Source organism: Triticum aestivum, chromosome 2B, assembly GCF_018294505.1.
Source record: "Triticum aestivum cultivar Chinese Spring chromosome 2B, IWGSC CS RefSeq v2.1, whole genome shotgun sequence".
In the NCBI taxonomy this organism is placed as follows: domain Eukaryota; kingdom Viridiplantae; phylum Streptophyta; class Magnoliopsida; order Poales; family Poaceae; genus Triticum; species Triticum aestivum.
Genome location: NC_057798.1, coordinates 620378268 through 620389897, shown reverse-complemented (window position 1 = coordinate 620389897; position 11630 = coordinate 620378268). Strand labels below are relative to the sequence as shown.

The window sequence follows — 11630 nt, the reverse complement described above, 5'->3', positions numbered from 1 at the left end:
AATGAATCCTCTAGGAATAGTAAAACCTGGGAAAATCGTTTTGATGAACGGTTAAATACGAGTGCTACTAAACAATATTTTTTTTTCGAGAGCACGTCAAGTGCCATATTTTTATAGAAGAGAGAATAATGTAGAAGAGCTACTAAACAATGTAATCCCAACTAATCCAGGATATGATTAAAAAAAACTAATCCAGGATAACACCCTGAATATCCATAACTTAAAAAGAAGCTCAAAAACTGTCTATCCGTGATCCACTGCATTTATTTAAACATACAGCACAGCTCAGCAAGAAGCCAGTCAGACAGCCAGCCAGCCAAGCTTAGCAGGCATCATCAGCACAAAGCATGTCATTAGCAAGCAGCTAGCGTAGGCACGTGGAGCTACATCGTAGGCCTATGATGCGCACACAGGCCAATCAAGAGTTGGCATGAGCGTGCCACGGATAAGCTAAAAAAATGTACTCCTGCTAGAATTAGTAGTGTACTGCATTAGCATCTTATGCTAAGCTGAGCAGCCAGAAGAGCTCGATCTATTCTATTCTGCCTCTCCTCTGCATGATCTGAACCCACAGTAGTATACTACTCCTGTGCCACAGCTCGTGAGCCGTGACAGCAAAGAAACACCCACCGTGCTTTTCTGTACTTTATTTACTTACCACGGCACCAGGCAGATGATTAGATTAGATTAGAGCGCCTTTGCGTCAATCCTATCCTATCCTAGTACTAGTTGCAAATGCTAACGAACAGAGGATGTGTACAGGGGACGAGGAGAGGAAAAGCAACAGTTTCCTTCCATGGAGAGAGCGAGGTGTAAGATAAAATAATGGCGGCTTTGCGAGGAGGGAAGGGGGAGGGGAATACGATCGGGCACTATGCTCCGGAGCTCCTCGGGGCGCGCGGCTGCCGGGTCATGATCGGAAAGGCCGCAGCGGCGAGGACGGTTCCTTTCCTTTTCCTCTCCCCTTTGGGCGCCTTTGCTCGTCCGTAATGTCGCCGTTATTGCTCCGGTGGGGGTGGCCGGCATGCCCGCGACTTTTGTGTCAGGTAAAGCCCACGGCGACGCGACCTCCACGCCAGCCACGCGGCCGCTAATGCGGTGCCGCTGCGGTGTTTAGGGGGACAGATGATGATGGCCGATTGCTCGTTACTGTGTTGGCGACGCCGTTAAGCAAGCGGGGGGCGGGCACGTGATCATATGCCCATGGCAGAGCGCCAGAGCCCGGCCTGCCGCTGCGTGCCAGGGGCACAGTGATACTCCTAGTTGGATTACTGTGGTGGCAGTAGGTTGTTGCACATTTCAAAGAAAATTTCCCGCGGCAGGCAGGCAGGAGGCATCGCCGGCGGCAGCGAGGGAATCGCACGCCCGTTTACCTCATGGCCACCGGGCGGGCGGGGCGGGCGTCATCGTGGGGCCTCATGATGGCGATGCCACCTATTTCTGCTCGTCCCTTGTCCCCGCTGCCACTCCCCCCGCATGTTCCTACTCCTACACCACCAGACCAACATCGCTATCCCATTCCCATTCCTTCCTGCCCGGGCTCGATCACTTGGCGCGCACCATCACGCCGCACGGCACGCGCCGCCCAGAGCCGTGCCTGCGCGTGAACTAAGCGGCCGTCGGTGCCGGTCGACGGTGCATGCGCGGGGATAGACATGGACACGCCGACGTCGTCGACGTGGGAGGAGGGCTCGCAGTCCGACTTCGACGACGATGACATGCCGCAGCGGGGCAGCGTGCTGCGTGCGCTGAACCTCCGCCGCGACGACGACGTGGACGACGGCGCCGCCTCCGACGTGTCATCCGAGTGCAGCGGGGAGCCCGGGAGCCCGTACGGGTCGCCGTACCCGCGCTGGCCGGTCTGCAAGCTGGCGGCGCGGATGCCGCCGCCGGCGCCGCTGCTGCAGAGGCTCGGCACGGAGCCGCGCCGCGGCGGCGCGCATGACCGCAAGGCCGGTTGCACCGGTACGCACTTCTCCGCTGCTCTCTGTTCTTGGCTCCTGTCCATTGTAGGTATGCTAATGCGCTAATGTACTCGTGGGTGTGGGCTGCCAGAGTTGCAGCTGATGAAGGAGAGGTTCTCCAAGCTCCTTCTCGGGGAGGACATGTCCGGCGGCGGCAAGGGCGTCTCCACCGCCGCGGCCATCTCCAATGCCATCACCAACCTCTACGGTAAGTAATTAACCACGCCCGTCCTTGCTTGAAGAGCTTACCGATACAAAACAGAGGACGTCCCCTGACAACATCCGCTGCTTCCTCTGCTCCCAGCCACCGTTTTCGGGAGCTGCCACCGGCTGGAGCCACTGCCGGTGGAGAAGAAGTCGATGTGGCGGCGGGAGATGGACTGCCTGCTCTCCGTCTGCGACTACATCGTCGAGTTCTTCCCGTCCAAGGACATCCTTCCCGACGGCACGACCCGAGAGGTAAGAAATCGAAACATCAGCGCCATGGCTTGAAAATATGCAACTTCCATGATCCATGTCACCGGCAAAGCATCTGAAACATATGCATTCTGGTTGTGTCAGGTGATGGCGACGAGGCCGAGATCCGACATCTACGTCAACCTCCCGGCCCTCGAGAAGCTCGACGACATGCTGCTCGTAAGATCCGAGCTCATTTCCTCCTTCGCGCCTTCAAGAATTTGCTGTTCACGTGGCTTAATCTGATTTGATTGATGATGCGCGCGCAGGAGATCCTGGACGGCTTCCAGAAGACGGAATTCTGGTACCTCAACGACAAGGCGCACAAGGACAGCTGCGACGACTCGGCGCCGTGCCGTCCGGCGAGCCACCGCGGCGAGGAGCGGTGGTGGCTGCCGGTGCCGTGCGTCACCAAGTCCGGGCTGACGGAGTCCGCCCGGCGGGACCTGCGGCAGAAGCACGACTGCGCGAGCCAGATCCACAAGGCGGCAATGGCCATCAACAACGGCATCCTCGCCGAGATCAAGATCCCAGAATCGTACACGCAGACGCTTCCCAAGGTGGGTTGGGTTGGGCAGCCTCCTCGAACCTCCCGCCATGAAACTGAAACTTTTCTTTTAGTTTCCCGATCGCGATTCCCCTGACAAAGGTTGTTGGTACCCAAATGTGCAGTGCGGGCGGGCGAGCGTGGGCGACGCCATCTACCGGGGCATGTCGTTCCCGGGCAAGTTCTCGCCGGAGTACCTGCTGGACTGCCTGGAGATATCGTCGGAGCACGAGGCGCTGGAGGCGGCGGACCGCGTGGAGGCGGCGATGCACGTGTGGCGGCGCAAGGCGGGCCACGGTCACGCGAGGTCGCCGTGGGGCGCCGTCAAGGACCTCATGGAGTCGGACAAGAACGTGATGCTGGCGAGCCGGGCCGAGGACGCCCTGCTCTGCCTCAAGCACCGCTTCCCCGGCCTCTCCCAGACCACGCTCGACGCCAGCAAGATACAGCACAACAAGGTAGGCAACCATGAATCCATGATCACCACACCAATGCCGCCTGCAACTGCAACCACCTAAGTTTTCAATCCTATCACAGGCTTGAATTGTGAAATTGTGATGGTGATGAATCTGTTCTTGTGCTGCAGGACGTCGGGCAGGCCGTCCTGGAGAGCTACTCCAGGGTGCTGGAGAGCCTGGCGTACACCATAGTGACATGTATAGACGACGTTCTTTTCGCCGACGAGTCGGCGAGGAAGATCTGATGATGATCATTTCTTCATCCTGCCTGGACCTGGACCAGAAAACAAAAATACTGGTCCATACATCCATCCAACAATATGTACATTATGCCATAACATGTAGTGGTAGTACGCTAATGGAAGATAGCAGCATGAGCACAGTAGGCTACTCCCCAAGCATTGCTATGTTTGGGGCTACATTCATTCCCATGGTCCATCACTTACATTGCACTCTCTATCATGACAATGGATGCCATAGAGTACAGTATCACTTGTCACTTGTGAATGTTCCTCTTGTATGTGGATGGGCATGGATGGGCCTCTCAAGTTGGCAACTGACATGATTCACCAGAGTATGAATTGTAATACTACATCATAAACAGGGAGAATTATATATCCTGCCCCTGAGGGAAATTATTCTTCAGACAGTTAAGGGAACAATCTATACACACCCAATCTTATCTTTCCTATTTTCACACTTTTACAGCCAACAACATCAAGAGAGAAGAAAAGCATAACCAAACAAGTCCTAGTGTTTGGAACCACATTTATTCAGGATTATACAACTAGCAGCACCGGGCTGTGAGAAAAAAAACTGTTATTCGCTCCTTCCGGAAAATGGGATTCAACCCTATCATGATGAACTGCCTAACTCTATAATCTTTTGAGATCTCACCTATCATACTCACTTTACTTTTCCATTACCTCCTTATAACAGGACACTGCTGAATCCTCATCTCTATAGAAGAGAACACCGCTAAATCTATTAAATCCTTTTTCAGTTTTTTTCGATCTAACTTTTTTTCCCATACGACCAAAAGGCCAGGTTTGATCCGATGTAACCTCATGGACAACTACAAAGATCTACAATCTTAAAACCACAGGTCAAATACCATCTCCTCCAGTAAGTCGTCAAGCATACCATCCCACACATCAATGACAGCGTCTTCAGCATCGCATCGAAGGTCCATCCACGGTCCACTTTCCAAGTCTTTCATCACCACCTCATCTAATGCTTTTGGAGTTCCAGTATCATCGACAAGACAATCGATGTACTTGGCCACCTCTTTAACAAGTTCCATCCCCAGCGGTGCTGGTCTCACGTTGTTCTTCAGAAAAGCCACCCATGGGTCAGCGCCGAAGAAATTATCGCTTATCCTGAGAAGGACTTCCTCAACACAATCAAAAAGAAGAACCACATCGTCTGTCAGGCAGTATGACATTCCTATTTCAGCCAATACAGATGTCTCAAGCACTGACACATCCATATACCACCTCTCTGAACAGCCCTCAGCCATCGATTCTGACGCTTCTAGCACAGACTTAATGAAGGAAACCCTTTCATTTTTATCATAAAGAACAGGCGTCTGCAACGTCTCAGATGGAGTGTCAAGTTCTTCGAAAAGAACTCTTGAGCTCGGCATGGACAACTCATCTGCAAGCACACACAATTTTTTCTGTTATCAATCGATTGCAAAAGCAAAAAAGAGGTGGAATTTCTTATTTTCACTCAAGTACCTTGCTTTCGAGTTTTATGGCTAGGACTAGTACTATTTTCCAAGGAAGGATCCAGAACCGAGTGTGGACTCAGTTTTTCCTCTTTTTCATCAGCATTCTCGGGTAAGCAAGAAAATGTCAACATGGATGGCTTGGCTAATCCAATGACCGCTGATGGACTGCAATCGTCTTGTCCCTCAACGGGGTCCTCAGCAGAATGCACGGTCACCTCTGGTAACGCATTCATGGGATGTGGTTCTTCGGAAGATAACTTCATTAGAGGAGGAAAGTTATATTCATCAACTTTCTGTAGAAAAAAGCTCAACTTTGTATCGAGACTGCTAAGTGGTATGACTTACCTGGTCTGAATTTATTTGTTCACTTGAAGTTTCGACCTCGGTAGAGAGTTGTAGGCTTTCCGCTGCATCCTGCATGTTCTTAACATCTGCAAACAAATGGATGTGTATAATACATTACACAACAAAAACCTAAAGCTGAAGAGAAAGGGGTCTTACACTTCATAATACATGAGCAACATACCTTCATCGATTAGCTCCTGAGAAATAGTGTGCTCCTCCAATAGATGGTTGCCATGATCTGTCCTGAGTTCATCCAACTCTTTACTAGCTGAAGAGCTTGCATTGGTCGATTCTGTCTCTTGGTCTTCGCTTGGTGGGCTAAAATTTGCTGAACTATCATCTTCCTCAATTATTTGTGAACTTGAGTCTGTAGCTTCCTGAGATATACTAATGCCCTCCTTTGGAGGGGAATGACTGGGAGAAAATGCCTCATCCTTCGGAAATGAAATTAATCTGCCTATGGATTCTGATTTATGTAAAGTCTGAGAAATGTCTTCATCTTGATTGTCTAGCTTCTCAATGAGATGCTTCCTAGCCTTTTCATAGGAAAAAGAGCCGACACCATGAGTGGCATCATTCCCCATGCCAATTCCACTATCTCTAAAGTTTGTTTTCTTGTCAACACTGGATGGTTCCTTAGCTATCTCACAGTCAGAAGAATCTGTACTTTCTGAACTTATCGACATACTTTCGACAGCAAACTGCTTGGGTGAATCAGCATTCTGGAAAGTACTACTACTCATGGTGGCAAGCTTTAGCCTCCTTCTAAGCTCTCTAAGAGAGAAATGGTGAGGAGCTTTGCCACTTTCAACCTGACCTGGCAAATTATTATGATTTGATAGTGGTGAAGAAGTTACACTACTTGAGATAAGGCTACCCTGACTTCTTGCAGGACTTGGCTTCAAGATTACTATTGTGCTAAGGCCACGGGAAGTATCATTTAGCTGTGATGGTTTCCTCGTGACTAACTTATCCTCTTGCAAGAAAGAATTATACTTTCTTTGCACTTTACTTGGTGAAACCTCCGACTGCTCTATGCCGTTAGTCGCACCTTGCAACTTAGTTACTTCATCAGATTCTGCGGGTTCTAACTTGGGACCTCCTAGGGATGTATAGAGGTTTTGGAGGCACTGTAACAATCTAGAGCTCGGGTCTCGCAGAAGCATCAGAAACAACTCTTTGTTTGAGCTCAGCAGCTGCAGTGCATCAACCAATTCTTTGGACCTAGCTTCGCCAGTGCTGGTTATGTACTCTGCATTCGCTGATTGATGGCTTATAACCGCTTTGGCCACATCTTCTAGTGCTTTTTGAATAACACAGGGTATCCGACTGGGATGTGCACCAGCATCAGCATTGTTCTCTTGGTCAACTGAATAAGAAATGTTACCGGATTGAACAGAATCGCTACTGTCTTGGCTTCCATTGTGACTTCTGTAAATTTCCATGAGACTCGCAGCCAAGTTTAGGTCAATCTCAGATCCTTCAGGCAGATTCACAGACTTAACATCACTAGAGAATATCCCCAGCGTGTTTCTTTCTGTTTGCTTCAAGGGCTGTGTACCACTGGCCATCTCTTCTTCCATCAGTGCTCTAATACTTGGCCTACCAGCATAAATTGTTTCAGCCCCATGGTCTCTGTCATTCTGAGAAAGGCAATTGATTGTATTCGCAGTTATTTTCAAGATGTTATAAATACTTCTGACCATGTTAAACTCCAACATACCGCATATAACTAAAAAAGATTGAATCTATTTTGTACGCTAATAAATTTGATATTACATAGTACTCTGTCATACCTAAAATATCCGTACATAAGTGTCTTCAAAAGCTTAAAGAAGTTCCAAAGTTACCACATTTTGAGGTTTATAGCGCTATTTTGTGCTCCCTCTGTCCCAAAATAAGTGTCGTGGCACTTATTTTTGGACAGAGAGAGTACATCCTATGTGAAAAACTGGAAAATAATAATTTTCAGTCGATTCAAAACTTACATCTGCAGCCGTAATTCTATTGTAATCTTCAGAACCTTTTAGACCCCTTTTAACTGCACAAAGCACACAGTTTATTTTTAGCAAATTCATGGACCAGATAATACATTAACTCATACTAGTATAGTGCAGCTAAGGAATGTCACTGAGTTCCTCACCTGAATATGTGTTCATCCTCCGGCTCCCATCTGAAAGATATTTTTGACCGCGGCGGAAGTCGAACATGCGGATCAGCCCCGACATACAACCAACCTGAACCTTCTCGTTCCGCTGTTTGTAACTTTTGTTTGCCATGTTGGGGGACAACATGGCCAAACGGTGTTATCTTGTAACTTGTAAGCACCCTCTTCAGAGGAGTTAACCTGAATGCATAAAGCACACGCGTAAAACGAAAGTTGTGTGAACACTGAACAGCACAAAATTAGGAATATATAATGGCAACCAAAGCTTCCCTTTTCCACCCTCCCAACTCCCAACAACTCAGATTTTCTCAGAGTATGTTCCAATTAGTGAATGGTGGCATAACTAACTCCATAAACAAATACAACGCACCAAATAAATGAATGAGAAATGATACAAAGACCCAAAAGACAAAGACCATATCAAAAAGAGGCAAAGATCACATTGGACCTGCCGGATGCAAATGTCGGCTTCGACGTGGTTAGAGTTACAGGCTTTCATGTTTAGTATTGTATTATTTAGTAAGCTTAACCGTGTCACAGGAACTTGAAAGAATCAAAGGAGCACAATTTGACGCACGGAGCTTTTCGGAATATTGAAAAGGCAAACATGCCACGCATTTAGTAAAAGTAGAGACAGAAGTTTTCCGGGGCATCGGAAAGGTAAATATGCAGAACAGATTAACTGGAACCGAGGAGGCAGAAGTATTTCCGGGCATCGAAAAGGCAAATTGTAAACTCTGAAGATTTCAATTCAGTCCCCCCCCCGCCATCCCCTGATAACGGAAGGAACAGTTATCATGTTGGATTAAGCATCTCCCAAAGCATACAAAGAACGCTGCTAGCTGACCGAAATAATATAAATAAAACGCTGCTAGCATACAAAGAACGCTGCTAGCACAAATCTCCCGTTCTATAAATAAAACAATATAATAGCAAAATGGACTTTGCCTTTGCGTCATTAAAAAACAGAGCACCGACGGAGCACTACAGCAAACTGAAAGTTGTGTTCGTATTGGACCAAGTTAATCAGACTGTCTAGCCAGATGAACGAAACATCAAGATCAAGATTGGTTAATTTACCTGTTTACCGGCGAGCGTTGATCACAGACAGAACCCACCAGGTGACAACCCGGTTGTCGCCCTGGCCACTGTTCTTGGAGAACGGCCTGCTGAATCGTCTGAATCGCCTTGTGTTCCGCCTCTGGAGACTCGGCACCAATATTCAGAGACAACTCAGAATCCGACCTCCCGGCTCTCAACGATGAAGAAGCTATCTGAAGACGGGCGGAAACAGATTGGAATGCTCTTCTGACGGAGCAGGAAACCCGCTCTCCTTGTTATTGACGTGCCTCCTCGGTTTCCACGAGGAAGGATGCCCCCCGCCCCCAAGACTTGGAATCCACGTCCAGAATCGAGAAGCTTGGCACGCCGGAGAGGAATACCTCGGAAGGATCTACACACGCAGAGGAAAGGAGGAGGGCGGAGCAAACATGCAGGCCACGCCTCCGGCGGAGTCTCAGTCCTTGGGCCTCGGGCGATTCAGAATCTCTCGGGCAGGAAATACCCCAGCGCCCGGCCCGAACAATCTCTGATTGATCCCCCGTTTCTTCGCAGCCGGCCGGCGAAACACGCCGACGCCGGCGCCGAGATCGAATTAATTCCCCGGGCCTTCAGAGATGGAAGGAAACAACCCAAATGCGGATGAACGGATACTCACAGCCCCTTCCTTCTTCTTCACGGGACCGTGTGGGAATTTGGTTGCCTTTTTCTGATGATGATCCTTCTTTCTCCCTCTGTGTCCCTCAGCAAACTGAGCCGTCCGTGGCCATGGGGACGCATGCACGGCTCCTCCTTAGCAATCGGCAGGCTTCTTGGGACGTGGAACCCCTTGCCCTCACTGCCTACTCTGCTCTCCTACCACCATCTCTCTCTCTCCCTCTCTCTCTCTCTCTGATGACGACGGAGGGGCAGCGGATTAAAAGAGGGGGCTTTGGATTTGATATATCTCTCTGTTTTGGTATGTCCCTCGTGTCCCTCTTTTTGTACGTCAATAGCTGCTCGATCAACCTCAACACGTAGGGGATGACAAGGAAAAGGGGAAGAGAAGAATAAATCTTGACACATACACCCCTGAGCATGCCACTATATACTAGGTTGGGACAATAGGCATGAAGTGGTAAAACATCATGATCATCATCATCATTATTAAAACACAAGATATTATTATAATTTATAAATGATTGTTAAGTCCATCTGTGTTTCTATATAAGATTAACTATCGCGCAAACATAATTCATAATGTCACATCCAAACAAGTGTGACGGAAGTTTCCCCAAATGGGAAGTGGGGGAATTAAAAGGTTTTGAGAGGCGAGCAGGAAAAGTTGATAGCTAACCAATTGGCAGATAAAAAAATTGGCTTGCCTACATACTGGTTGATAACTTTTGGCACCAAACTACCAGTTTCTAAAAGCGCAATGCATTAAAACACTTTCTAAACATGAAGCCTGGGTAGCTCGACGTCCTAATAAAGAGCGTGCGACTGATAAGAAGAGGGGTGCTTTACAGCTGGATGATAGTTCATCTTCGGTTCACTTGGTGCTTCATGATAATGGTTGTCGTCAGGTGATGCCTTGTGATATTTTTCAATGTCGCTTTGCCAACAACCGAGTTGATGGAAATGATGATCTAGCCAGAAAAGGGCATCCTCGTGTTGAGCTTTGTTCTTTGGGTATGTTGTTGTAGTCAGTGCACGGTGAGGAACTAAGGGTGTGTCGTCTTGATGGTGTTATGATGTTGGTTGTGCCTCGTAGAAACGTGGTTGCTGTTAAGTGATGCCATGTGGTCTTTTTTTTGTGTCGTCATGCAAACATACGGTGTTACTTCACTAGAAACCAAGTGATGGGGATGAGGGGAGGGAAACCTCATGTGCTCCACTTGTAGATGATGGTTTTTATTTACCATTTGTTGCCACTTTCATTTGTTGTTAGAGCTTTTCTCAATCTTCGTAAACAATCTTTTAATACTTTGCATAAAGTTCACATAAAACGTAGAAGAGGGAACATGGAGTAAGCAAGGCAAACTACTTGTGCAAAGTATTGAGTTTTATGTGCTCGCTGTTTGTGGTCATGTTTTCCTTTTGGGTGTGTCGAGTATGTTTGCTCACATTTCCAATCAACCCCTCTCCTTAGAGCACGAGCAGAACACCATCCCAACCATGCCACTTTCATTTCAACATTCAGTATGAACCACGGGAGGGGCCCTCACTGTGCAACCCTTGTGACTAGAGAGGTTTTTTTTTGCCGTGTCAATCCAACTCTTAAAACGAAATCCTATAATTTTTTAGGTGAAGTTGAATTCAAATGTCAAATTTCATCTTCCAGTTCAAACCAACTACAACATTTCACTAGCTCATTTGAGTGAACAATGATTACTGGAGCGCAAAATGCTTACTACAGTGCGCAATGATTAGAATATACAACTATTCTACTTAATTAATCATAGTTACATTAAAAGAAAAGTCTTACTTTGAATTATTTAGGAAAAATTCACTAATCTATCCGGCATTTTCTTGCAAGTAGTATCTCTCTGACCTTCTGGTTTACCAATCCATATTGGTTTTGCCTGACTAGAAAAGAAATTATTTAGGACAATAAATAAGTTTCAAAAACAATCATAATACAGTTATTATACTTCAATTAGAACAACGCCCGTGCGTTGCAACGAGATATAAATATTCTATTACGTAGCTTGTATTTACCTATCAATAATAATGCGATCGTGTAAATAAATGTTCATCAAATTCTGACCATGAATTATGTTATATTTTGATTAGAAGTTTGGTAAGTAAATTAAAGTGGAACTGGTTTAGAAGGTAAGTAAATTAAGATGATTGATTATCATATACTCCCTCCGTTTCGAATTACTTGTCGCACGTATGGATGTATCTAGATGTATTTTAG

At 47.3% G+C, this 11630-nt stretch overlaps 2 protein-coding genes across 2 annotated transcripts; one reads left to right on the top strand and one right to left on the bottom strand.

The window, feature by feature from the left end:
* Positions 1 to 1484: 1484 nt before the first annotated feature.
* Positions 1485 to 4074, top strand: LOC123046346 (rop guanine nucleotide exchange factor 3). Its single transcript, XM_044469678.1, has 7 exons — positions 1485 to 1965; positions 2056 to 2172; positions 2269 to 2423; positions 2526 to 2600; positions 2690 to 2980; positions 3093 to 3425; positions 3554 to 4074. The coding sequence occupies exons 1-7, from the start codon at positions 1656 to 1658 to the stop codon at positions 3668 to 3670; spliced, it is 1398 nt and encodes a 465-aa protein (XP_044325613.1). The 5' UTR covers positions 1485 to 1655; the 3' UTR covers positions 3671 to 4074.
* Positions 4075 to 4179: 105 nt separating this feature from the next.
* Positions 4180 to 9705, bottom strand: LOC123046345 (uncharacterized). Its single transcript, XM_044469677.1, has 7 exons — positions 8750 to 9705; positions 7646 to 7849; positions 7491 to 7543; positions 5684 to 7145; positions 5503 to 5588; positions 5165 to 5414; positions 4180 to 5081 (listed from the first exon to the last, which is right to left on the bottom strand). The coding sequence occupies exons 2-7, from the start codon at positions 7794 to 7796 to the stop codon at positions 4519 to 4521; spliced, it is 2565 nt and encodes an 854-aa protein (XP_044325612.1). The 5' UTR covers positions 7797 to 7849; positions 8750 to 9705; the 3' UTR covers positions 4180 to 4518.
* Between the last annotated feature and the right edge of the window lie 1925 nt (positions 9706 to 11630).

What these genes read in the sequence shown, in the direction of transcription:
- LOC123046345 (XM_044469677.1), bottom strand. Translation starts at nt 7,796, where the DNA reads ATGTTGTCCCCCAACATGGCAAACAAAAGTTACAAACAGCGGAACGAG. An exon ending in TCAGGAGCTAATCGATGAAG is followed by an intron (nt 5,589 to 5,683) that starts GTATGTTGCTCA and finishes ATTTGTTTGCAG; the next exon opens with ATGTTAAGAACATGCAGGAT. An exon ending in CCATAAAACTCGAAAGCAAG is followed by an intron (nt 5,082 to 5,164) that starts GTACTTGAGTGA and finishes GTGTGCTTGCAG; the next exon opens with ATGAGTTGTCCATGCCGAGC.
- LOC123046346 (XM_044469678.1), top strand. Translation starts at nt 1,656, where the DNA reads ATGGACACGCCGACGTCGTCGACGTGGGAGGAGGGCTCGCAGTCCGAC. An exon ending in TGCCATCACCAACCTCTACG is followed by an intron (nt 2,173 to 2,268) that starts GTAAGTAATTAA and finishes CTCTGCTCCCAG; the next exon opens with CCACCGTTTTCGGGAGCTGC. An exon ending in AGCTCGACGACATGCTGCTC is followed by an intron (nt 2,601 to 2,689) that starts GTAAGATCCGAG and finishes ATGCGCGCGCAG; the next exon opens with GAGATCCTGGACGGCTTCCA.